The sequence below is a fragment of the Clinocottus analis genome, unplaced genomic scaffold, assembly GCF_023055335.1.
Source record: "Clinocottus analis isolate CAN_PGR_092001 unplaced genomic scaffold, fCliAna1.0.p SCAF_9, whole genome shotgun sequence".
Lineage (NCBI taxonomy): Eukaryota > Metazoa > Chordata > Actinopteri > Perciformes > Cottidae > Clinocottus > Clinocottus analis.
In genome coordinates, this window is record NW_027176251.1 from 12,682,424 (window position 1) to 12,708,745 (window position 26,322).

Here is a 26,322-nt window from a genome sequence, read left to right on the forward strand (position 1 = left end):
TATCATAAATGTCCAGTGAAAACAATTGGGATCCACTTCTTATAAGAACAAGCCACTGGGTCCGAATGAGGATTTCCACATGAATGTTTTAATGGATAAAGTATTACAGATTCTATTTGCTTGTTTATGGCTGAAGCCTGCAATTTATCTATAATGTATCTCTGTCGCTGCATATTATATCTGAGGATATTTTTCATCTTGTGCTGCATTTTTCTTTTGTTTTACTGTCTCTATATACGGTGTCTTAAACTTGTCCACATTACCAGGACTACAATCCCCTGATGTTTTGACACGAATGTACAACAGATTTACACAAATGTTCTCCATTAAAACTAATTGAGTGAATTCTTTGAATATTATATGTTCTTGTCTTAAAAAGTTATCTGACCAAAGTCTTGTTTACTAAACAGATTATTGCACATATTTAAGTAAGCAGATGTTTTTTTTTTAAGGTTACTCAATGGCTGAATAGAAATCCACTTTATCTTCTACTCGTGGCATTATTTTGAAAGCCATTAGAATATCTGTAAATAGTTAATGATCTCCAAACTAATAACGAGGCACATAGTTTTCTTTCGTTCCATAAAAATAGTTTTTGGGCCAAAGGTACATTGTTCTCAGTGCACAGTGACAATACATCAATATCAGACGAGGTGAGACGAGGCATGTTCTGACCAAAATGAGTACATGTCAAATAATGCTCAACTGTGCAATAAATATAACAATTATATTATATTTCTACATTCTACAACCAATAAACTATGCAGTTTGGTATTATTCTTGTGTCCCATCTTATACATAAATCATAAACACACTTCAGTTTGTCGGTAGAAGGATTTTATTAAGAGTAAAGATCTTTATGGTTTATTATATTCTCCCCCTGTAGAGGTGCATGGATATTTTTTGCTTGATCTGAAAGCAAAATAAATCATGTACAGGCTCTTAATTATTGATTACTGACCTTCTTCACTATGATTTCATGTGTTGTATGGTTGTTTTAAGTACCTTTAGCCTACTTTAACTTGTTTAATTTTATACTTTTCAAAGTTAAACTTGAATATTGGTAGGCTACTTTCAGAATGATAATACTTTTACTTGAGAACATTACTTTGGTAGTTGTTTCTAACAGGCCGACGGCCACACTCGAATTGCATTATGGGGAATGTAGGCGCCAGAGTTTTAAGACAGTCATATATAAAACAAAAAAGAAAAAATATATATCTATATGTATGAATCAGTTTCTGCTGTTTCAGATTGAACAGTTTTCAAAGTTAATCTTCAAACGTGGTTAGGCTATTTTTCCAATATGGATACTTTTAATCCGAGTAAAATGACTTTGTACTTTGTTTCCAACCGCTGCCGGTGACGTCAGACCCCGGCTGGGTCATGTGAAGGTCAGCAGCGGAGGAGGTTCACCGGGAGTTCACTCGCATACATTAGGTAACACCATCGCTCGCTCTGACATAACTAGTATGAAGCAGGGCCGAGTTGAAACATTCGTCAATAAAGCAGAGATAAGAGGAAGAAAGTCGCGGGACTAACTTTGTTATGCTAAACAGCCTCAGAGACTCTGGACGTCTCTCCCGCCGTCGCGTGCAGACGCTTTCTGACCGTCCGCGGGGACACGCATCGGTCCGCTCTCCTCCCGAGCGCGCACACGCCCCCTTTTGAATGCAACACGGGCATGTTTTACTCTTAAAACGCCGTTTGCGTTCAATTCAAAACGGCAAAAAGGAGAAAGAAGAAAACCCGCCCTTCTTCTGTGTGAAGGCAAACGTCTCGCGCGCACGGTCAGTCGCTGAGGCCGAAACCTAGAAAACATGTTTGACTATCTGGAATTTCAAGCTTTCGGTCCCGGAGAAGTCATGGACTTGTACGCGTCCACGTCCATCCCCGCGTGCATGCCGCAGGAGCCGGAGCAGGACCTGGCGGCCTTCTTCCCCGAGCTGGTCGAGGCGGACTGGCAGCCGCGCCGGTGCTCGCAGTGTAGGTGGAAACTGAATTTTATACTACTTGAATGAGGGTTGGGGGACGTCAGCTTATTTTGAAACAACAAATTGAATTAAGTTTATCTTAGTTTTTATGTGGCCAAAGAAATCTGAAATGTCCCTTAAATGGCGTTTCAGTTCATGCTTGACACCAGTGACATACCTGGAGTTGGTTATTGAAGGTGTTGTAACTTTCTTCATCCTCGGGGGGAATTGTTGTGCAGCCGTTGCAGCACAAGGTAGGAAATGCAATTGAATTGAGACAAATTGAATAGAAATGAGGGAATAAAAAACAATTGTCAGCATTGAACACAATTAAATGAACAAAATGATATTAGAATGAAAACAGAAACTGACTTGAAACCAATTCAAGTTTGTGTAATACAGCATGTTGCTTCATTTTTACTGGGATTTTAGTTTTTTTCTTCAAATCATGTCTGAAGGACTTTTCTTTTTACTGTAACTATTTACTTTAACCTGCCTACTTAACATGTATAAGCAGAATATACATGTTTAATTCATGGTTTCATGTAAATAGATTTAGGTGTTTAATAATTCATTTGTCAGCAACTATAACGTATGTAAGTTATAACTTATTTAACACATGATGAATATGACAAATCACAGTTTTAATAGTAGACAATATGTCTTCATAGGATACGTTATAACTGTTGACAACTACTGTACAGTCTTAAAACCTCAAAATGCTCTCATGGCTCTCAACAGCACGTAATGATTGTTTTTTAAACTACTTATAAAAAAGTCAAGCAAGTAGGGGAAAAAGTACATCTCATGATCAGTATGGTGCGAAGCTTTTCATGGTGAGTTCAGGAGCTTTGTTTTTAACAGAAGCGGCATTACAGGGGACTGTGCACAGAGCGGTTTGTGGCAGGGTGGTGGTCTGTGTTTTGGGACGGGGACGGTCAGTTTGGGGTCACTGCTGGTTCACCGGACGGTCACCGGCTCACAAGGACAGAGGAGAGCCAGACTGTTGTCAGTGGTGGAAGAAGTACTCAGATACTACAAGTACAAGTACAACACATGTGAAAAAGTGAACGTTCTGCATTCAGAAGTACAACTAACATACCTAGAAGAAGAAAAATGGCCCCTGTGGCTGATAATATATATGTGACCTCATTGGATTGTTTGCTTTATTGAATGAAAAAAGTGTTCCACACTAATAGATAGATAGATAAATACTTTATTGATCCCCAAAGGGAAATTCAAGTGTGTACTCATTAATTCATTATTGTTATTTATTATTGTTTTCATTAATTCATTATTGTTATTTATTTATTAGCTGCCTGTTGCTGCTTTCATGTCTCGAAAAAACAAAAAAGAGAAAACAAACTTTTTTTCCTGCTTTTTTCTTAATATTTTTTTTACAGTTTCATCAATCGAAAATGCAAAATGCTTGAGGGAGACAACGGATATAAAAATAAATGACCTAAAGCTGCAACGATCTGTTGATTTAATAATAATTAATTGATTGAAACTAATATTTTAAGTCATCGTTCAAGCTGGTTCCAGATTTTCTTTGTCCAATATGTCAGTAAATGAAATGTTTATCGATTGTTACGGTTTCTTCATGATCATTTTTGAACTCATTATGAACATGGTTCACAACTTTCTGACATTTTATAGAATAATATAACAGTAAATCAACCGAGAAAACGAGTGAATTCGTTGCCAGTGCTGCAATAGAAAAAGCTTTCATTGAATTTTGATTTATAGGTGTTGTATTTGGCAACAGGCAAATTTGAGTTAAATCACAAAAAGAGCTTCTTTCTTGATCTCACATTACCACAAATAACAATCCCAACTCCTTTGCCTTATTTTACTTTTATCTTTCAGGCTCCAAAATATATTTCAAATGTAAATGATTGACTCTCACAATGCGTTGTACATAAAATGACACCACCTAAATAGTAACCGGGGACACTTTGTCCCTTCCCCCAACCAAATGACTCCTGCCGCCCGTCCACACACACTTTCTGCTTCTCCCCCTCCCTCTCATCAGTCAGCTGGGCTTGTGGCATGCTCCGGCATTGTTTTGTGTCCGGGAGAGCGCCGGGGCTGATGGGTGTCCTCGATTGACCCGCTGATTCCAGGTTCAATCAGGGGCCACGGGTGTGAGGGGATGTAGATGAGCAATTTTTCTCCCTTTTCAAAACGACTCTCTTCGTTTTCTGTCAGCGGTGGAGGTGCTCAGAGAGCCGGCGGGGAGGCCGAGCGAGCCCCACAGGCCGGAGTGATTCTCCTCTCAAAGGTGGTGTTGAAGTGGGAGGGTGGACTGTTGTGAAATGACACATTCAACTGGAAATCATTTAGATAAACGATTTGCCACAATAGGTGCTAATGTGTGTGTGTGTGTGTGTGTCTGTGTGTGTGTGTGTTTGTTATGAGGGAGTAAATTCTACGTTGAATACATTTCCAAAGAGCCGGTTTGTGACAGAGTGGTTAGGACCTACTCGGTTATTCATGGCATTAAACAGTTTGGATTTCACTCTGTATTTTGGGTTTCTTAGTTCATGAAGGTCAAGTGCATATATGTAACTCCACATTTTTAATGTATGTGAATAAGTGTTGCCGTCTCAGAGCCTGACAAAGACCATGCAATCCTTGAAGCTGAGGTGCCTTAAACTCGTATTCTCTCTAATATCCACCAGGGGGCAACTCTGGTTGTATAGAAGTCTATGAGAAAATGTTTCACTTTTTTTTTGATTTACTTCCTCAGTCAACATTGTAAACATGAGTTCATGGTCTCGGTCTATTGTTTCAAGTCTTCTTAAATACAGCATGATCTTCAATAGCAAATTATGGTCCTTTTACAGGAAAATCGGCTAGAAAGCAGAGTATGCTTTAGGGCGGGGCTACCTCGTGATTGACAGGTTTCTACCATGGCGTTGTCCGGTCTGGGAGTTGTCCATGTTTTCTTATTACAACTTTGGACTTTGTGTTTTTAGTTCATTTTAGCATTTTGATTAGCTAAAAATGTCTTACTCTGCGTTTTTTACCCTCTCATGTAACCTTTGGTCAAAAGGACAGTAAAGTAATTATCTTACTTTACGTTTCTCTGAAATATTATAATATTTTTATGAAATTGAACAGCCTCAGCATTCAGCATAGTCTCTGGCTCTGTGAGGATGAATATGTTCGCATTGTCGTCCGATAAATATTTGATTAAACAAAGCTTGCTTTTAAAAAGTAAGACAGACCGCTTGCAGCTCCTAGTGCGTGTAACCCATAGTACAAAAGTGATCATTTATTGATTCTTTTGCCATGCTTTGGATTCATATTTGCTCATCTTAATTATTCATTTGTGATTTGTGATGCAAAAAGGATATTTATTTCTTAACAAACATAGTGATTCAAGTATGTTTAATAGCTGTTTTAAGAGTTTTTTTTGCATATTTTGATGATTACCAGGATATAATTGCATCACATTTGCATATTGTCCCATTAACGTTGCACGTTCTGAATAGACAATTTTTAATATGATTTTGTAAATTTGTCCACTCAAATTCTGAATAAAAGGTGAATGCCCTATAATGATTAATTGTCTATAAAATAGTATAAAAGATATACTTTTTTTTATATAAAAAGACAAATGTCTCTTAAAATCTCCCACAGCCCAAGAAAACATATTGAAATTGCTTTCTTTCTTTTACCAACAGTCTAAAACCCAAAGATATTCTATTTACTATCATACTATCGCGCCGCTGTCGTGAAATCAGGCGTTCGATCTGATTTCTTTGATACAAAAGGTTCAGACTTAAAGGTGACAGTACGTTACATTCTGTTGTTTATGAGTGTCTTACGGTGTCATATTGCTTGTGTGCTTGCAGCCGTTGAAAGCCAGAGCTCCAGCTCCGGCTCAGACGACCTGTTCGCCAGCCCCGCCTCTCCACCGCCGCCTCCCCGCACTTACAAGCCCTGTTTCGTGTGTCAAGACAAGTCCTCGGGCTACCACTACGGCGTCAGTGCCTGCGAAGGCTGCAAGGTAACGTGTCAGGCCTGTGGTAAAGAAGAAGAAGAAAAGTATCTGTTATCCTTCAGTAAACTGTATTCTAATGCTCCAAAAATCACTCCAGCGCCTGAACTTTGTTGTTCAGTCAATATTTCAGCAGCAGTGACTTCCATCGAGACAACGTAAACACAGTCTTGTAAACAATCAGATTTGTGTTCTTCCAGATGTGTATCTGAGTTGTTTGTAGATGTTTCCAGCCTACAGATTCTTTATCAACACATTTCAAGTTGTACAATTAAACCAAGTTTTGCCTAAAAATTAAGCTATTTAAAAGCCTGTTGCCTGATTCAAAAGTAGAGCACACATAACAGCAGTTTCCTCTGCAGGGTTTCTTCCGCCGCAGCGTGCAGAAGAACATGGTGTACACCTGCCACCGGGACCGAAACTGCATCATCAACAAGATCACAAGGAACCGCTGTCAGTACTGTCGGCTCCAGAGGTGCTTCGCCGCGGGAATGTCCAAGGAGTGTAAGTGTCTGATCCCCGCCGACTCAGCAGGAGGGGACAATGGACAGATAGGGGACAAAGGACTGTAGAGGTTACCGTTCAGATAGAGGGAGATACAGGAGGTGACTGAAGGGTCGGCCTCGACTAATTATCAACTTAAGTTTATCGTTTGTGTTTTTGCAGAAGAAGTAACTTGTTACATAAGGGTTTCATGAAAGCCTGGTGCAGTATATTTAGACTTTAGAAGCCACTACACTACAACTTATCCTTCAAACAACATACTGCTGATCAGATTTTAATCAATTCAGCTGCCTTCATGTTGCATTTTACACGTGTATTTTAACTTGCGTGAATGTCGATCCAGCCAAAGTGATAAATATCAGCTAATGTCTGTTTCAGATGTTTGTTTTTTTTTACCTTTTTTAATGGTGCTAAATTTGAAAGCAGGAGTACAACAACTATTTGTTTTTAGCTGCTATCCGTCAGCTCAGCCATTGCCAAAAAAGTGCACATAGTCGTTGTGACATCAGCCGTTGGTTAACGTCAACTGTCGCTTTAAAGCATAACCTGTCCATTTCATTTTAAATGGACCATAATTTACTAAATAAACATCACACTGTATTGAAGAAGACTAGAAACTAGAGATTGAGTCCATAAACCCATGTTTACGATGTTTACTAAGAGAATAAATCAAGAGAGAGGTAGAGTCATTTTCTCATAGACTTCTAGACAATCTGACTTGCCCTCTGCTGATCATTAGAGGTAATGTCGCATTTATTCTAAGCAGGGCGGGTCTTGCCAAGAAAAGCAGCTCGAGTCATTAGGCTCGTTTGAAAGAGCGTCGCCTCGTCAGGAATGTAGACGAGAGCAGGCGGCAGCATCAGGGGGCGTTGACAAAAAACTGTGGTCAAGTCGGACAGTTTTTAGCTGACTTTAAATAATAGACGTCCCAGAACTAGTCCCTTCCTGTTAGATTCAAACTGTAGGCTACTTGTAGTTTATGGACCACGTTTATGTAGAAATGTGCGTGTAGCTGCATGCTTAGTTCTCTTTGTGTATGCCTGTGTTATATGTGTTGTATAAATAAGCTTTATTATTTTCAACCACATTATATATGTTTTCAGATTCTTAAACAAAAGACTAATAATCACCAATTGAGCGTCGAGTTTTACAACTACACATAAAATAAGAATTTTCTACAACACATGGTGTCCGATCTAAGGTCCAATCAGTCCTCCGATGTTTCCCATCATCGTGTTCAGGCTCTATCCAGTGAACAATATTCTCGGACTGAGGCTAATTGAAATGTTTTCATGATGTGTTCAAATGTAATCCTGTGAAACACAGTTTTAACGAGAAAGCTCACTACACACAGTTGTTTAAATAAATATGTTTTAACAGAAGTATTAAATATATAGTTGACAGGGAATTATGACCCATTTAACTTTCCAGCAAAAACCAGTATAGTAACGTTAAAAAAGAGTCTATGTTCCATCACACTGGCTTTACGGTTTGACTTCTATTGTTTGCCGTGGTATCGACTACTCAACTTCTGGCGCCGTAACATCCGTAAGAAGAATCTCAGAAAATGTTCAGACAAAACTAGTAGTAAGAGACTATGGAAATACCCTTTTTAAGATGTACATTTTCCAATGAGTTATTGAGAAGTCCTCTATGAACTCGACCCAGATAACAGAATGTGTGTTATGAGCGGTGATGGGGCAGCAGTGAAGGATCCACCCACCCACGTGCTCTCATTGTTATCGGCCCGCACGTTACATAAATACGTCACATGGCGCAGACAGGTGAATGCGATGTAACCGCTCGCTGGCCTCCTCAGTCAGTCAGTGTGTAATACGATCTTACTTGGAGTGTTTACACAATGACGGCTGAATGTAGGGCATCCAGAGATGATGAGGAGGAGGAGAAGGAGGAGAAGAAGTGGGCGGTGGTGAGAACGACAGAGACGGGGCTGTTGCATAATTCTGACCATGTGTGTGGCTGCCTGAGCCGAGTCATTGGATCGCACTGAAACGTGTTGACACCGTTAGGGAGGTGATTATGAAAGACTAACCTGGTTAGGTTGCTTCTCAAGCTCCCTGGAGCAGCAGGTAATCCTCACAGCGTACTGACAACATTGGAGACCGGGTTTTCTACCAGAGAAAGAGTTCAACTGAAAGCTGTTCACGTTCAGCCATTTTTTCGGCTTTCAAAAAAGCGCCATTGTAATACCGCTCACCTCCATTGTATTTGGATGGAGGCAAAACTGTGAAAACCGGTCTAAGACATTGATGGATAAGCGAACGGGTCAACTATCGGGCACAGGATCAAAGGCCCAAAGTGTCAAAGCCCCGTATGACCTTCACCTATAAAATGTAAAAACAAAACGTATTTTTATGTATAAATGTGTATACATAAAAATACCTATATTAAATAAATAAATACATATTTTTATATACTTGGATTTAGTCTATATATATTATGTATGATGTATTTTTATACTTACTTTTTAAAAACACATACTTATGTAAAAAAACACATACCATCATTGAGTTCACAATCAAAGTGATTAAAGTGTCATGCAAGGCTCGTGAAGCCTTTAACAACGTCAATGTGAAAACAAATGCAATTCAAACCCAAGAAAGAATTAACATGAAAATGCCAAGAGGTTCAGAGTTTTAAATCGAGTCTAAATCCAGTTTAGTTGTTTATTAGACAATCATCTTCTAACGTTCGCCATCCTTTTCTTCAGCAGTGAGAAACGACAGAAACAGCCGGAAGGGGAAGAAGGAGGCGATAAAGATGACCATCATGGAGACTTACGAGCTGACGGCGGAGCTCGGCTTGATAGTGGAGAAGATCTGCAAAGCCCACAGGGAGACCTTCCCCTCTCTTTGCCAGCTGGGGAAATACACCACAGTGAGTCAAGACGGGACAATATTCCTCTGCAGAGAGAAAATATTCTGCAGAGAGGTCAGAGCTGTCATCTCAGTCCAGGAGTTCATTTCATTTAGATGTATTTTATGGTTAATAGTTGAAGGATAGCATGAATTCTAACATGTTTCTGTAGGAAATATACGTGGAAGTGTCTAAATTGTCCCAAAACTTGCCACATATCCCTTTTTATTTTTTTAAACCTTGATGTGTAAAGGTCTTTTCAGGTCAAATGTGAACAATTCAAGCAAATAAATCCCACAGATGGAAACAAACCAGCCAATAAAATAGTGACTTTTGATCATTTGATAGTGTCACGGTAACAATAGTTGTTCAGTTGATGCCACGTTGTCGCCTTGTTGTAAGAACCTGGAACTTCTTTGCCGAACGTTTTTGCTCGCTAGCTTGCAGACCATGTGACGTGTCTGAAGGAATAAACAGCAGCCCTCTTTTAAAGTTCGGCAAAGAACTTCTCCACACAAATACATCTATTTATTTACATTTGGGTAAAAAAAACAACATCTCCATACTGATTAAACTATACAGTATATTGATTAAACTTAATTTTGGTTTAAACTTGAACATAAAAGAACAGATCATATTAATTTTTATTATGGATTTACTCATTTTCAACCTCGTTTTGATAATCTCTGTTTGGAGCTTATCTTAGATCTAATTCATTCTTTATACTATAAATATTATTGTAAGTTGTGGTATTTATTATTATTATTATTATTATTATTATTATTATTATTATTATTATAACCAGCAGTGGAAGCATTAGTCTCCATCTCCCGATGTAGTTGGGCAACATACTGAACCTCACGTGAACTGAACTGCACGTGCGTGTCCTTGGCAGTGATTATTGCAGCACAAGGTGGCCTTTTGTTTAGCAGCATCTGCCACCAGTGTGTGACTGTGTGTGTGAACGTGTGGGTGAATGGTTTACACTCAACAACGTGCTTCTTTGGCGCCACCAACAGGAAATGTGACCACATTGTGACTTGTCCACAAAGTATTTGCAATGTTGTAATAATGATAACCGGTTTCTGCACACTGTGGTAGCCAATGGCCTCAATTGTGTTAATGTGTTTGTAGCCATTTCATATAGTGAGACTATATTTCTTAAATCTTGACGTCAGTGTTTTAAATTTTAAATTTTCCTCAGTGGGTTTAACAATCTACACACATACAACATCCTCTGTCCGGGACCTCACATCGGGATCAGATTAACAACCTCAAACTAGAGACTGAGGGCATTCATGGGATGTTATGGCTTCACCAGGCATATTCACATTACGGGGGTTTACGAGCAGTTTCCACAACAGAAGTACAACGAAAAGAAATCTTCAAATGTGAAAAGTGTTTTTATATAAAATTACAGCAATGATTTGTCGATGGAGTCTAAGGTCTTGGTCCCCTATTATGGTATTTTAAAAAGTTTTTTTTTAAACATAATTATCAGTTCTCTAAATAAACGCAGGTCTGTGTGGGTCTCTAAGGGTAAAAGCATTCCTGTTTACAGGCAAAAAAATGATTGAGGGAAATAAAATATACACAAATAGCAGCTGCACCTGATTCAAGGTTAGAAGTTACGAGTGAAACTGTATACTCATGCGGATTAAAAAAAAAAGAACAAGGCCAGGTCTTCTCAATCACAACAAACAGGACACACAAACAGAACACGATGTTCATTTAAACTGTGACACACGTGTATCACAAACAGGAATAACTTGTGCCTTCGTGACAAAAGCCCAAAACTCCCCCGTTTATGCGAGTACAAGGTAATGTGTCTGGGTGTGCCCTTCCCACAAATTCTTAACTGCTACGCATGTTGCATCAGAAGAAGTCAGTGATTCCTGAATGCAAGAAGTTCATGGTTGGAGGTTTATTAGTCTTGAAGACTCTAAAAATTGTAATGCGCCAAAATAAACAATATATTTTAAGTAGTGGATTTAAGTGGATGCCATAGTTGTTTCTGTTGTGTTCTATTTTTAGGGTTAAAAATCCTGAAGTGCAATGACTTTAGAAGTCACTTTAGAAACATTTGTGAATTTTTATCCACTGAGCTTGAAAAGATGTTAATTAAATGATTACTGATTGACAGTTAATTGCCAACAGTTTGTCTTTTTTTGTTGTGGGCATTGATTTTGTCTAAAAATCTGTGTTTATAACGGAATGGACACAACTATAATGTTTATTTAAGTTGAACCTGCATTCTCTCTATTGTCTCCTCATTGTCTTCAGAGAGTTGGGAAACAGCCGGTTGAGAGGGAGGTGTTGATGAGATGGGTGAGAAAGGGAAGAAGGTCAGGAGCGATGGACTTGAGGATGTGAGATGAGATACTTCTGTCTTGACTTATTCCCTCAGTGAACATTGTAAACATAAGTTTATGTCCCAATCTCTAGTTTCAAGTCTTCAATACAACATGATGTTCATTTAGTAAATTATGGTTCATTTAGAGTTTCATTAAAAAAACAAGATGGCAACGGACATAATGCCGAATTGGAGGCTTCAAAACAGTAATTCACAAACCAATGGGTGACACCACAACGACTTTGTCCACGTCTTATACAGTGTACATGTCTACGGTGGTGACCCGCAGTGACGCGACTCTACAGTTCCTCTTCTTTACGATTTACCGTCTTTACTCATTCTAAATGTCCTGCACCAAACAGCAGACGTACAAACATTTATCATCTACAGCAAAGCCAGATCAGCAGGTCTCTAAAAACACAGCGTATGGTAATGCTCATTCACCATATCAGCTTCATGAGGAAACCATATGTCTTTGTTTTGGCCTCCAAATGACCCAACAAAAAAAGAGAGAATACGACTTGTATCAAAAGTAAACATATTATTTTGTGGTAATTTAGTTTAGTGCAGATGCATTTGAAATGTGTACACGCCTTAATCACACAAGGAAAACAGCATGTGTCGTTGGTGAAGTTGGACTTCTATCTCTAATCACGTAAAACATTCATTTTTTTAAAAGTGCCATTCTGAATGCCACATCTCAGCTGAGACACAAACGCTGAACATCTCAGACAACTTCTAAGTCTTTTCTCTCCTGCATCCAGAACTCCAGCTCAGACCACAGGATCCAGCTGGACCTCGGGCTCTGGGACAAGTTCAGCGAGCTCGCCACCAAGTGCATCATCAAGGTGGTGGAGTTCGCCAAGCGAGTGCCCGGTTTCACCGGCCTGACCATCGCTGACCAGATCACTTTGCTTAAAACCGCCTGCCTGGACATCCTGGTACGTCTGTGTGTTTCCTAAAAGAACTTCCTACTTCAAGATTTGCAGTTTTAATAGAAACTTTGTGACGATGACCTGAAGTGAACTGTGCATAGTTTTGTTTTACCTGCAACCACACTTGATTTTCAAAAACTAAATGACTTGAATTACACTTAAAGAAACCAGCAAGAGCACGCGAGATTTTTAAATTTATCCAGATGAAACAGACAACCCAGTTTGCCAACTCTTTCCCCTCTGAAAGTAGCGAACAGTAGCGAGAAAATCTCCAAGTCTGCAACAGTGACTAACTAATAATTCGTCAGACTTACAATTACATCTTTTTTGCACAACTCACAGAAATGTTTCCCACTGTATGCGTGCTCATGGTTAAAGGATTTACTTCAGTTTCTACTGGTACAGACACTGCCATCTAAACCGCGAGCGGGATGTGAAACCAAATGGGGGAAGTTTTAGGTTTAGATGACTAGCAAAGATCAGCAATTTAATATTCTGCTCCTAATATATCACACAATGTACTTATTAAAGAAGAATAACTTAAAAAATAAAAAACCTGGATCTCTCTGCAGCGGAGGTTAAAAAAAGAAACGTGAGAAACAGTGTGTTTCTCATGAGGACGCATCGTCGGCTAAAAATCACCTCCTGTTCTTTTGCTGATTTAAATCTGAATTAGGGCAAAAATAAAATGTCCAAGATAATTAGATGCAGAAGTACAAACGGGTACAAATATGTTGTCCAGTTAAATGAGAACCAACACAGGGTGTTCTTCGAAGATCATGTTTTTGCCATTTTCCTCTTCATTTGACAGATGACGGTGTAGAAATGGGGGAGGGTGTGTTTTAGATATTTATCAGAGCCGTCCTGCCTCATGAGCACCTGATACCTATTCTGACAATAACACATTCATCAAATTTGTCTTTCTTTTATTCCTCCTTTCCCTCGCTCTGTTCTTCTTCCGTCCAGATCCTGAGGATTTGCACTCGCTACACTCCTGACAAGGACACCATGACCTTCTCTGATGGGCTGACCCTGACCCGCACTCAGATCCACAACGCCGGTTTCGGACCGCTGACGGATCAGGTCTTCACATTTGCGTGCCAGCTGCTGCCACTGCAGATGGACGACACAGAGAGCGGCCTCCTCAGCGCCATCTGTCTCGTCTCCGGAGGTACTGAAGTGCAGAAATAAAATACAACCCTTATTTTGAAAGCTTTCCCCTGAACATATAAGCTAAATATCCTCTGGCGTCCGTTTGAACAGACCGACAGGACCTGGAGGAGCCGTCTAAGGTGGAGGTGCTGCAGGAGCCACTGCTGGAGGCCCTGAAGATTTACTCCCGCAAACGGCGGCCCAGCATGCCGCTCATGTTCCCCAAAGCCCTCATGAAAATCACTGACCTGCGCAGCATCAGCGCCAAAGGTCAGAAAGGGGATTCTAGTGGATCATTCTTTATAAAGTCACTAGTTCATCACAGATGATAATTATTAGGGTACTTTCTATAAATTGAAGAATGAAATCTGTGCTTGGCAGAGTTTCCTGCTCTATACCTAATCTAGTAGTGCAGTGAAGGCGTAGTGTTGTCAGTCACTCATCACACAAGTTCCCTCAGCAAAAGGCCAATATCATTTTTTCTTTGGATTTTTGATTATTGCAGAAAATCGTGGTGAATTTCCATTAATGGGAATATTGTGAATGTCCTCACATGAGTGACTTGGAAAAGCTGACTGAATTATCATGTAGAGAACAGACTCACACAATCTTTTATAATTGATTCATCCTGATGACCTTATGATTTAAGACGACCCTATTCCTTTGTTTTCTCACTAAAAATGACGTTCTTAACAAAACGTAGGGTAAAGTGGTTCCACTATTTTTATTTGCCATTTTAAGAGTTTGAAGTATATTCTGATGATTATCGGGATAATAATGTTAATCGAACAATAGTAACATGAAATATTGATATTGTATATTTCGGTGTGAAGGGGTATTCGCTTGTGTATTTCATATTGAAAAATCTCTCAACCGGGTGTCAACCACAGACCTTGTTTCAGGCATCTCACCAACAAAGATATTCAAGAACTATCAGTAATGTGTGTTTTTGTTGTTCCCCAGGAGCGGAGAGGGTGGTGACGCTGAAGATGGAGATCCCGGGCTCCATGCCCCCTCTGATCGAGGAGATGCTGGAGGATCTGCAGAACCTGGAGAAACATTCTGAGGAGAGCAGCGTGGAGGCGAACACCAGCCAGCACACACACACACAGACACACACACATCATCACCCCGCAGCACATGAACTCCTCTGACTTCTCGCTTCGGAGGTCGCTCAAAGAACGTTGTCTCCCGTCTTTCCAAGTAGAGAAAACGCTTCCAGTATAAACTAAAGATACAGTCCAGAGGGTCACTTGTGTCTTCCCTCAGTTTCACAGATCGCTCGAAGAAGAGATTAAGTTGAAGTAGAGCTCATTTCTGCCTCAAAGGAAGGATTGAGAGAACGATGCAGTACAGTTTTACAATGTATCACAGTTTCCTTGTTCAACCCCTCCTGGCAAACACTTCATAACCACTGGGAATCACAAAGGTTTCTATTGTATTTATACTCGCATGGATTACTTTTACCTCATTTAATAACATCGTAGTTAGCTTTAGAGTAGCCGAGTTATTAAACATAATGGACTTACGTCTGCTGGTTGTACGTGCAAATTATTGAGTAAAAAGAAAACTCTGGACCAACTGTTGGAACAAAATTGCAGAGGGTGTGATTCGTGTGCACAAAAGGGAAATGTAGATGCTCTCAAACGTATGTGACTGAGTTTATACGGGAAAATAGAAAAGTACAAACAGAAAACTGAAGCCTCAAACAAAAAAGTGAACAAAATACAGTGAAGAATCTTTGAAGTGAACTGAACAAACTGGATCTACGTGTAAAACGTAAAGTAGTTTGTCACTGTGATATGGCTGGAAAATTAATTTACCTATTATTTAAACTCACTGTATGGCCAACTGCTGGAGGCGCAATATTTTTTTATTTCAATTAAATGAAATGTGTCAAAATACCATTTTAGTTCAAATATTATCGAGTTGTCCTTGTCTAGCCGTCATATTCTACAGACTTAAGAAAACATATTAGTTTAGTATAAATCCCTGAACAAATCCCTCCATAATAATTTTTAATATGTTTTTTTCACTAAGAACGATGATGTAAAAATGATCGTTCCTTCCAATATTGCAAATCATATCGCTACTGCAACATCAGTAAAAAATAATAAGAATTAGATATTTTTTATAAAGGTTCAGCCCTAAAATGTGACACAATGCATTGTGGGATTGTTTGCAGACAGTAGTGTATATAATACAGGCACTACCTTTTTTTTTTTATTCCACCACGGCATGTTTTTCTGAGAGCACTATAAGATGCACTCATTTCAAACAAAAATAAAAATAGTAAATGTGGAGCTCTTTATCGTACACCGGGAGTGATTTCAGACGTGCCGTCAGAACGCTCGTAGTCCTTTGTCCACGCACAAATTGTTGTCTACACTTTGTTTTGTTTGGATCCAATGGAACAAGAAACAAACAAGACGTAGCGCGTTAATTAGTGAGATTCAGAGAGGCTGGGAGACAGTTTCCACCTCGTTTCAAATCTTTATGCTAAGCTAAGCTAACCGGCTGCTGGCTCCAGCTGTATATTTTCAGTTGTGTGGATCTGCTCTTCAGCAACAACTCCAACACACACAATTACGCCTTTCAAAGCGTGTTGTTCTCTTGGAGCAGTTGTACATTTTTTTTCTGGAGATCTGCCTTATTTTTTATTTATTTTTTGCAGTATCAAATATAGTTAAACAAAGTAAGCTAACACACAACTTTATTCTGTCACTTATTCTACGTGCAAAGTTTTAATTCCAGATGCCATTTTTGCAATTCTTGGTAGACCTGGATGTTTACCAAAATGTTCAAGTTTCAGTATTAATAATGAAAAGATTCATGATTTTTTTTTTCTTTTAACAAAATGAGCCAGTTTTGAAACACATTGTTGTTTGATATTCTCTTATCGCAGATAGCCGTCTTGTTCATTTTTGCCTGTGTGAAATACTGTTTACCGTGGAAATAATACTAATTAAAAAGAAAGAAAACTTGCATTAGCATAAAAAAGGATTTAGGGAAAAGTGGTAAAATGTTGCAATGCGTACATCGGCATCATCTCATTGTTGGCAAAGCAAATGAGGTCAGAAACTTAAATGACATTTGTGCCTCAAGAAATGTGTTCCATGAAACAGAAAAATGTTGTTTAGGTGTATAAAATATCTCCTGTAAGTAACAAAGCAAGCAGCCTGTATACTCTAACAACTCACGTGCCTCCAGATGTGCCAACGTCTTCCATATATCGTGAATTTGACATATTTTGCCATTTTTAACCTGGAACATTTCATCACGTTTCATGTGTTTTTTGTTTTGTTGCTTAATTAAAAGTTTTGTGTACATGATTTAATTATGGCTGTGTCATGTTTCCACTGAAGCTGCTGGCTTTTGTCATGACGACAAAACCGTGAGATACAAGCCAGCAAAACATCATATAGTCAGGATATGGAAGGTGTGTGCGCGCGTGTGTGTGTGTGTTACATTAATAAATGAGTGCAGGTTTATATCTATCATCAGGTCAACGTCTTTCAATAGCCGGGCTCATACTGCCCCCTGTGGTCCCTGCAGGGAAACTAGTAAATAGTCCAAATTGCATCCCCTGACTTTATCTACTCAGTGGTAAAGAAATTATAGATTTAAAGAATTAGAAGCTAATTTTAAGACTGAAAAAGTGTCTGTGCACTGATGGACGAAGTACTCTGATTGTTTACTGAAGTAGAATTAGCAGTACCATGGTGTGAGTGTTCGTAAAGAAATACTCCATGACAAAAACATGTATTGCATTTAAAATATTACTTCAATAAAAATGTGCAAACGTTTTCGTGCCCAAAAATAATTAAAATATTGCTCATTATGCAGAATGAAACGCGTCAAATGATTTCATAATGTTGTGACTTAATTTTTGATGCATTAATGTGTCACTTTAATATTGCAGCTGGTTTCAATGATACACACATATACATTCAACTATATACAAATACTACTGCTGGACAGTAGTATATTATTGAGCTTTACTGTCATTCTCCACCTGTCCGCTAGATACCCTCAGACTTCTTTCCTCCACCCGGTCACCTGACTCCTATGACCTCCTGTTGTGTCGTGGCGCTGCTACCTGCAACTCACCTACACCTGTAAGTCACCTGCACCTGTAACTCACCTACACCTTATCTCCTGCACCTGTAAATCACCTGCACCTGTAAGTCACCTGCACCTGTAACTCTCCTACACCTTATCTCCTGCACCTGTAAATCACCTGCACCTGTAAGTCACCTGCACCTGTAACTCTCCTACACCTTATCTCCTGCACCTGTAAATCACCTGCACCTGTAAGTCACCTGTAACCTGTAAGTCACCTGCACCTGATCTCAGTAAATGTTATAGCTACTATTTACCATGCTCAAATCTTTAGACTTACTGTATTTTCAAATTGAATTGTATTAAGAGACTAATTAGTTAATAAATCCCCGTTAGTAAATTCACATTATGGTTCCTGCTCACATTTTATATTCTTAATTGTAACAGAGGTTATTATTAATAATCGGTAAAAAAACATTGCTTTCCAGCACTATATAGAGGGATAGATGGATAAGTCAGGGTTGAAGGTTCCATATACCAGATGTTCATGTTTTTTGCAGGTCTACACAGTCCACAGAGAAATAAACACAACTCGTATTCAGCTGTGATGTCACAACTATACGATATATGTCCACCATTTTGGTTTTAAACGTTGACCCAAGCTGTTACCTAGCAACACAATTCAGTTTAAATGAGCCAACTGTTTGTTTTAACTGACAGATGACACTGAGCTCTCCTGATTGTAACTGGTAAGTGCTTTATAAAAATAACAAGCTAGTTGACTAAAATATATTATTCTCATTTCACTATTGAAGTATTTGGACAAAGCTGTCAATAACAGATAGTCTGTCACTTTTCTTTTTAGGAAACCGCAAAGCTTTAAAATGGAGAAAATGATGAAGTGCGGGGTTTGCATCGTCCGGATTGTAAGTCATAATTCCAGTCTAGTCGCGGGTTTTCTAGGTAAGTGATGACGATTAACCCGATCAAAACAGTTTAAACTGAGTGTTTAAAGTAGCACTCTGATAGCAATGCACACCACTCAATGTTTAGAATTGCATCAGTTTTTAAATCACATTTCTAAAATGTCTTTGTTATTGTCTCACAGGTGTTGTCCTGGGCTTGTTTCTCAAGTTCTATCTCAAACGGTCCGACTGGATCGAATTCCAGATAGACTTACCAGGAGAGATGCTCCTGCGGATGCTGGAGATGATTACCATTCCTCTCATTGTATCAACTGTGGTAATCGGTAAGTCCATGGAGTATTCCACACACTGTTACCTGTTACAACATGCTGTGCACACAGCTCAAAGAGAACATACTGATGGTTTGGCAAGTTGAAGCTCATTACAACCTAAATAACCTCCAAGGGACTGTATAACACTTGATGAACACCAGTCACAATTATATGTTAATGGAAAGCTACACATGAAGGCCATAAACTAACTCAGTAATGCCCCTTGAAATACCTTAAGTTTGCCAACGTGAGCTAACTTCAGCCACCATCAGCAAATCTTAGAATGAAAGGTGTTTGAGTCCAGGTTGACAATGTTTATATCGGTCCTGAGTCCATTACCCATCTCTCTATCAATTCATCCACCCACCCAATCAAGAATATTGACAGAAAACTCCACTATTATCTATTGTCTGGCTGAGGCAAGTGAATCAGTTGCAAAGTTCTCTGTAAGCTACGGCTTTTGTACACCCAGGATGTGCTGGAGTCCTTTATGTGTATTACATAACATGTTTACCAGCTAGTTGACTCTGACTGTCGCTGCAGTACAGTTTATAATAGTTTATAATCTCAAATTGGTCAACTCCTCCTATAATTGCTATTCATACGACACACAGATAAGCCTCGCTGTGAGACCTGATGACCCAAGAAGCCTAGCTGCTGTTTTAAACTGTCTCTGTGATGTCAATTGTTGGATGGCACAACATTTTCTTCAACTTGATATCTCAAAATCAGTCCCCCAAACCATATAGGTCCCATTGAAAGAAGCCTTGACACATCACTTCGTTAAGCCGACCTGACAGATATTTCCAGAAATTGAAAGTCTGTCCATTTAAAATGTCTCTCTGCTTTTTAGATAACAAAAAAAACAAAAGCAGATGTGATTTAAAAAAAATAAATAAATTAAAAAAAAACTGCTGTTGGTTTCATTGTATTGTTTGTTGATGTTTTATTTACTGTACTGTTTTAAATCTAAATTTGACTTAAACCGTAACTTACGTTGTTTTTTCTAGGTTTTTCTCCCTTAAGAGGGGAAGTGACAGCAACATTTGCTCTACGTGCAAAAGCAGTCTTTCTCTCAACCACAATTCTGTCTATGACTTTGGGTAAGAGAAATATTGTACATTGTTTTCATTTGGAAATATATCGTTTTATTACAATACAATATCGTCGTAACACACATTGTAATAATATACATGACAGCAAAAACGCGATAGTCACCATGAATTAGAATTAGCTGCTAGAGGGTGTAGCGAGGCTGAAGTAAATTATGTGACGTCACCGAACTTAATAGACCAGTAAGAATGATGAAGGTGTACCGTCTTCCACATCAACACAGTTGCAACATCAACAAGGTCGTTTTATAGTGAGTTTGTTTCATGATTTAATCAGTTGACAGAATGTTATTCTCATTAGTAGACAGGACGTCAGAGGAAAGTCAACTGCAAGATCTGTTTTGCAATAAGAGGCTCCCCCTGGTGAAGAGATAACATTGTGGAAATGATGCACAGTCATTCACAGTATGGTGTCTAAACACCCTTTATCAAAATGTCAATGACAGTTTGTTTTATATATTTAGTTTTTTTCTCTTGCTTTTCACTGTTTTATACCATGTAAAGCACTTTCTAACTTTTATTATAAGACACCATTGAAACACATGTTTTTTTTTTATTTTTTAAAAAGGTTTTTTTTAGTAGTAATCCCTAGTCAGCCCATTTCAATATATCTACTGTATAGTGTTGTGCTCTGACTGTAGATGAGAGGGCTCATCTGTGGATTCTGTGTTGTAGGGTTGATCCTGGTTGTCTCCTTCCACCCAGGATTGCCGAGGGATGAATATGATGATCATGCGTTGTCTTTTGACACTGCCTTGATGAATGCACTATGGTGAGAAAAAAATGTATCTGTTGACATCATTTCTGGTTTCTCTGCACATTCACTTCAGCAAGTGTTTGGGTCATCGTGCTGGAACGTCCAACTACAGAATTCACATCCATTCATGTTTTTCTTCAGCAGAAATGATTTGTTATTTCAGGCTTTTGCAAACATCCAGCATATGTCACATCATGTTGTTGATGAAGCCGCATATCTTGAGTGAATTGCCAACAATTTCCAAGCCCACTGATGAATGTGACTTTTGCATGTTTTTCATAGGAACCTCGCCCCAGAAAACTCCATCTTGGCTTGCTACCGACAGGTATGCTATTCATTAAAGGCATTTTAATCATTTCTTCTCTTTCCACCTAACATTTATGTTTTGATCACTGTTTATTTCAATAACAGCACAGGACTGATATGATTGAGGTTGAAAAGGATTTTGATGAGCAACGTCTTAGTCCGGAGACGGTAACTATTTCCCCATGTCACTAAGAAGATCATTTGACGAAGTTATTTGCAGAGATAATCTTTCATACACAAAGTTGCTGTCACCATTATTCTTAATGAGTGTCTGGTCTTGTTACAGAATGAAACACAAGTGCGACTTGTGCTCCACAATGTTGAGGGCCCCAACATATTGGGCCTGGTTTTCTGGTCTTTTATTTTCGGCCAGGTCATCAACAGGATCACACAATGTACACACGTATCTTTAGATGCAATTAGTTCCATCAACAAGGTCACAAAACATGCAGTCAACATGATTCTGTGGTAAGGTGACACAACATACCATTAAATATACAATTGACTTTCTCCAACAAATATATAAATACAGTAAATATTCAGACAACTGTCTGCGTTTGCTCAGTCAGTCTTTCCTTCATTTGTTTGATTTCATGGTTTTATTTCCAGGTACGAGCCATTTGCACTGGTCTTCATGGTCACCAGCCTCATCCTTGAGGCTGAGGACTGGGAAATACTCTTCCAACTGGGGATCTTCATCGGAGTAGTAGTTTTGGGGTATGTTCACCTTTTATGATCATATCACTTAAATTACATCAACATATTTAGTGGAATTTATCAATAAATTAATGAAGCTAGTTAGCCACGTTTAAGTGTATATATGTATAATGGACATGTTGCTGGCTCCTGCTACACTAAGTCGTTGCATTTTTCCATAATGCTCAATCAGTATTGTTTGTGCATTTGTTTTGTGTTTCAGGCTTGTAATCTTTGCAACAGTAGTTTTACCCCTGATCTATTTCCTGTGTACGAAGCGTAACCCCTATGCTGTCATCAAGGGGGTTTTTCCTGCCTTAAAGAATGCATTCATCAGCTCGTCCAGGTAAGACGATGCAACACAGAGATCTGTGAGTTCATGATCACTGCTTATTTTCACATTCATCATCATCAGAGCTGACCAATCCAAGAAACGTGTTTGAGAGCTTCACATTTCTAATATTTTTTATATGAGTAATGCACAAACCGAGGATGCCTTGTGTTTCTCCAAGCTCTGCCACACTGCCGATCACTTTCCAATGTTGTGAGGAGAGACTTCAGATAAACCGAAGGATCAGTCGCTTCATGCTGCCCATCGAGACCAAGATCAGCATGAACGGATCCGTCCTTTACGAAGTGGTTGCAGCGATTTTCATTGCCCAACTCAACAACACTCCTTCTGACTTGAACCAGTGGATGACCATCGCGTAAGCTGCTCTTCCTGTTCTGTCTGTTCTTTAGAAAATCTTAGCATCATCATCATCATCATCATCATCATCATCATCATCACGGACAGTTGATATTTGTGTAACGTATTTATTTATTTTTAAGGACTTTAAGAGGAGGAGACTTTAAAAAATGCATTATACAGTTTCAGTGTGTTTGTTTGATCTGCAGGATGACATCAGCAGTGTTGTGCACAGGACCAGCAGGGGTCCCAGCTCGAGGAGCAGTTACCACGTTTTTTATTTTAAGAGCTGTTGATTTACCTGCAAAGGAAGCCTGCATTCTGGTGTTTGTAGAAAGTCTCCTGTAAGTCTAATCTAAGTCTAATTGATTTCTACAGCTGCCTTCTCTGACTGGTTTCTGTCAGCTATTTACATATTTATTACTAAGTTGGTGTATAAAGTCCTTTCTGACCTCTATTATCTAGTTTCCAACTAGTAATTTACCAAATTGGGTTTTTACTTAAACCTCAGAAACGTGACGAGTAAGGAAGGTTAAGGTTGCTAGGAAACGTGAAGCCCCATCCAACCAAATGCATTCAACAGTGTCATCTGGAAGTCCTTGTAGCATCAAAAAGTGTTACATAACTTTCAAATTTAACCATTTTTGGAGGCTTTATTAGACAATCCTTTATAATTGTAGGTGTAATTTTGTTTTTTAATTCTTTCTTTATCTGCTTATTGCATATGTTATCTGTTTCACAGTTAGTAGTGTTCCTGCAATTTAGAATGAGTGGGAAATTATGGGATAGACTATGCTAACACATGTTAGCTGATATTATTTCTTCATTCAATTGGACATTATGAACATAACTTTTTTTTAATTTCAGGTTTGTGTTATTGTTGTTTGATGTAATTTTAAAAAGGTAAAAATCAAAGCTTTAACAGCATTTCGATGGTCAGGTCGGATAAGTATTTCTTCCTTTTCAAAATTGTAGTTGTTTATTATGTATTCAAGCTAAATGGATCATAAATTAGCAAGCTATTCTACGTTCTGTCTGTTTGGTCAGTCAGCTACATTACAGCCACTTAACATTGTAAAGGTGCAAAGAGTTATAATTAAGAAACAAAATTCGCTTGAAGCAGCATGTCTCCTCTACTCTCATATTCTAATGCTGTCTGTGCCTTTCAGAGACCGCTGCTGCACGTTTGTGAATGTCCTTGGAGGCTGCATTGGCGTGGCACTCCTTCACCATATGTCACTAAGAGATCTGAGAGACACGGAGGGGCAAAGAGAGGAAACGTAAAGCTACAAGTCTTAATGCTCTCATGTTGTTTTGTATTATTTTAATCCAGTTCATTTGCAGAAAACATGAAGTAAATTCTTCAATCTTATGCAAATTATTATTCCAGGGAGGAATAAGGCTAGTAGCATTATAAGTATTTTTTTTTAAAAAGGATGGAAGAGTGAGGCGACAATGTCAATGCTTTGATATCGACCTCTACCCCCACCTAGGGGTCCATGTTATTTAATACAACACTACTGATGTAACAGCCTCACGATTCAAAAGATCCTTTTACGTTTATCCTGTTATCCACAGCATGATTAGTATTCCTTCAGGACGAGGACCAGACCAAAGGGGATTTCCCAATGATATGCCAAATGATTGATGTAACATGATCTAGTTAAGAATAATCTTGTGTATTCCCCACTTTATGACTTTAATTAGTCAGCTCGCCTTTCTAATTGATATTACTAATGAGTTAATTATTGGACGGTTTCATAAAATGTTGGTGTTCTTGTCGATATTAACAACTTCTATCTGTCACAGGTGTAGTGTGATGGAGGACGAGAGGGAGGAAGTTGATAGGAAGGTAAGCGTTGCTCTTGCAGCAGCCGAAAGAATGAACGTGCCGTAAGAAGATGTAAAAAGATGATGATCAAGCTTTATGAGTTCATCTCATAATTCACTTTGTACCTGTTCATCCACATGTCTAAAATGCAATGCACTTTAAACTGTATAACTATAACACACTGTAGTTTATAGTTCATTGCTGAACACAGGGTCACTTTGAACTACTGAGTTAGATTTTTTACATTCTGTAGCTTTAAGTGGAAAAACGTTCATTCAAGTGTCTTTAGCAAAATATTTGCACTATTTGCGTGATTCAATTATAATTTGGTGTCCTTAAATTAAACACATTTCACACTTTTGAGCCGGATGAATGCAAATGTACGTCTGTTTTCTATGTGCTCACAGGAAAAGCAGCTTGCAGACATGCTGAATGACTGTGATGTGTAACTTGGAAACTTTTCTGATAAATAAACGAATACTGAAGTCTTTCTCTCAAAGAATTCTCTGTGTATGTACACAAACACACACACACGCACACACACACACACACACACACACACAAACGCACACACACAAACACGCTCACACACACACACTCTTGACAACATACTCATGGTTAATGATCAATTCTTTAATGTATACCAATAGATACTGAAATAAATCAAATTGATTTGAATTACATTAAATTACAGCAGTTTGTTTGTTTGTGTGGCAATAATTATAATACAATACAATATTATTCAATATAATATACAAAACAGAGACTGAAATGGCAGAAGCAAAAAATGCTTACATATTCCTATCCTAAATTATTATTATCAATTAAATCAGATAATTCATTTGAAATAAAATAAATATACACATATACAGATACATTAAATATATTAACAACAAAGCTCCACTGTATGACTGCTAACAACAAATCTCCACCAGTCAGAGCAGACAGACTGATTATAAGTAACTCTGGGACTGTCAGACACAAATAAGAGCACTTAGCACTAATATGTTATACAGACATATGTAACACCAGTTACTGTGTAATGACATGTTTATACTGCCTATACTAGATATATTTGATTTTTTTGAGAAAAAAAAATATTACTGTTTTTTCATTGCTTATGTATAATACTTGTTTTTGTTATGACTCTTATATGTACTTTGCCTTCTGCTGCTGTAAGCTTGTACATTTCCCCACAGCGAGACTAAAACATAATTCTCTTATCTTATTTGTGTATATATATGTATGCATTCATTTCGCTTGCTTGCATGTATATATATATATATATATATATATATATATATATATATATATATATATATATATATATATATATATATATACTTATTTCTTACTTATGTAAATATCTGTTACCCCTGTTCCTGTTATTATTAATTTTATTTAATTTTATCTGTGTGTTTAGCTTAGCTTATGGCATTGGGATGCTGCTAGTATGACAAAAAAAATTCTCCTTGGAGATTAATAAAGTATTTTTTTATTCGTTTCATTCATTTTATCTTAAGCATTCATTCTTTCAAATTTACAAAAAGGTAAAACACATTTTAATTTAGATCAGCCCCATCATTAACTAATCCTTATGCAATTAAACTGTGTAAGTGTAGTGACAGAAAAGAATGTGTAATTAATTTTACATGATTAAAAGAAAAAAAGAAAATTGTTCCACTTGAGAAAAGTATTTTGCTAGTTATCGCGAGAACTCATCAAGATCGCTACAAGGAGAATACGAGTTCTCGCGACGCCGCAGCGTTCCTCCCTTTGTGATTCACGTAGAATTTACGTCAGCACCAATGCGTAAGCACGTCGGGGCTC

General features: G+C 38.3%; 2 protein-coding genes across 4 annotated transcripts; both read left to right on the forward strand.

Annotated features, from left to right (window-relative positions):
* The first annotated feature begins 1,527 nt into the window (after positions 1 to 1,527).
* LOC137781217 (retinoic acid receptor beta-like) lies at positions 1,528 to 15,801 on the forward strand. Of its 2 annotated transcripts, none has more exons than XM_068569828.1 (8): positions 1,528 to 1,986; positions 5,837 to 5,991; positions 6,345 to 6,486; positions 9,218 to 9,384; positions 12,481 to 12,657; positions 13,618 to 13,822; positions 13,915 to 14,073; positions 14,767 to 15,801. In XM_068569828.1, the coding sequence occupies exons 1-8, from the start codon at positions 1,821 to 1,823 to the stop codon at positions 14,955 to 14,957; spliced, it is 1,362 nt and encodes a 453-aa protein (XP_068425929.1). In that variant the 5' UTR covers positions 1,528 to 1,820; the 3' UTR covers positions 14,958 to 15,801. The 2 variants fall into 2 exon arrangements, with proteins under 2 accessions (XP_068425929.1, XP_068425930.1); XM_068569829.1 differs by having other exon boundaries at positions 9,221 to 9,384.
* Positions 15,802 to 18,548: 2,747 nt separating this feature from the next.
* Positions 18,549 to 24,982, forward strand: LOC137781216 (excitatory amino acid transporter 3-like). Of its 2 annotated transcripts, none has more exons than XM_068569827.1 (15): positions 18,549 to 18,614; positions 18,731 to 18,828; positions 18,974 to 19,114; positions 20,113 to 20,205; positions 20,920 to 20,986; positions 21,254 to 21,296; positions 21,383 to 21,445; positions 21,564 to 21,745; positions 21,887 to 21,994; positions 22,197 to 22,319; positions 22,486 to 22,680; positions 22,871 to 23,005; positions 23,831 to 23,941; positions 24,471 to 24,513; positions 24,900 to 24,982. In XM_068569827.1, exons 1-15 carry the CDS (start codon positions 18,586 to 18,588, stop codon positions 24,939 to 24,941), a joined length of 1,473 nt encoding a protein of 490 aa, XP_068425928.1. In that variant the 5' UTR covers positions 18,549 to 18,585; the 3' UTR covers positions 24,942 to 24,982. The 2 variants fall into 2 exon arrangements, with proteins under 2 accessions (XP_068425928.1, XP_068425927.1); XM_068569826.1 differs by having other exon boundaries at positions 18,551 to 18,614; positions 20,890 to 20,986.
* The last annotated feature ends 1,340 nt before the right edge of the window (positions 24,983 to 26,322 follow it).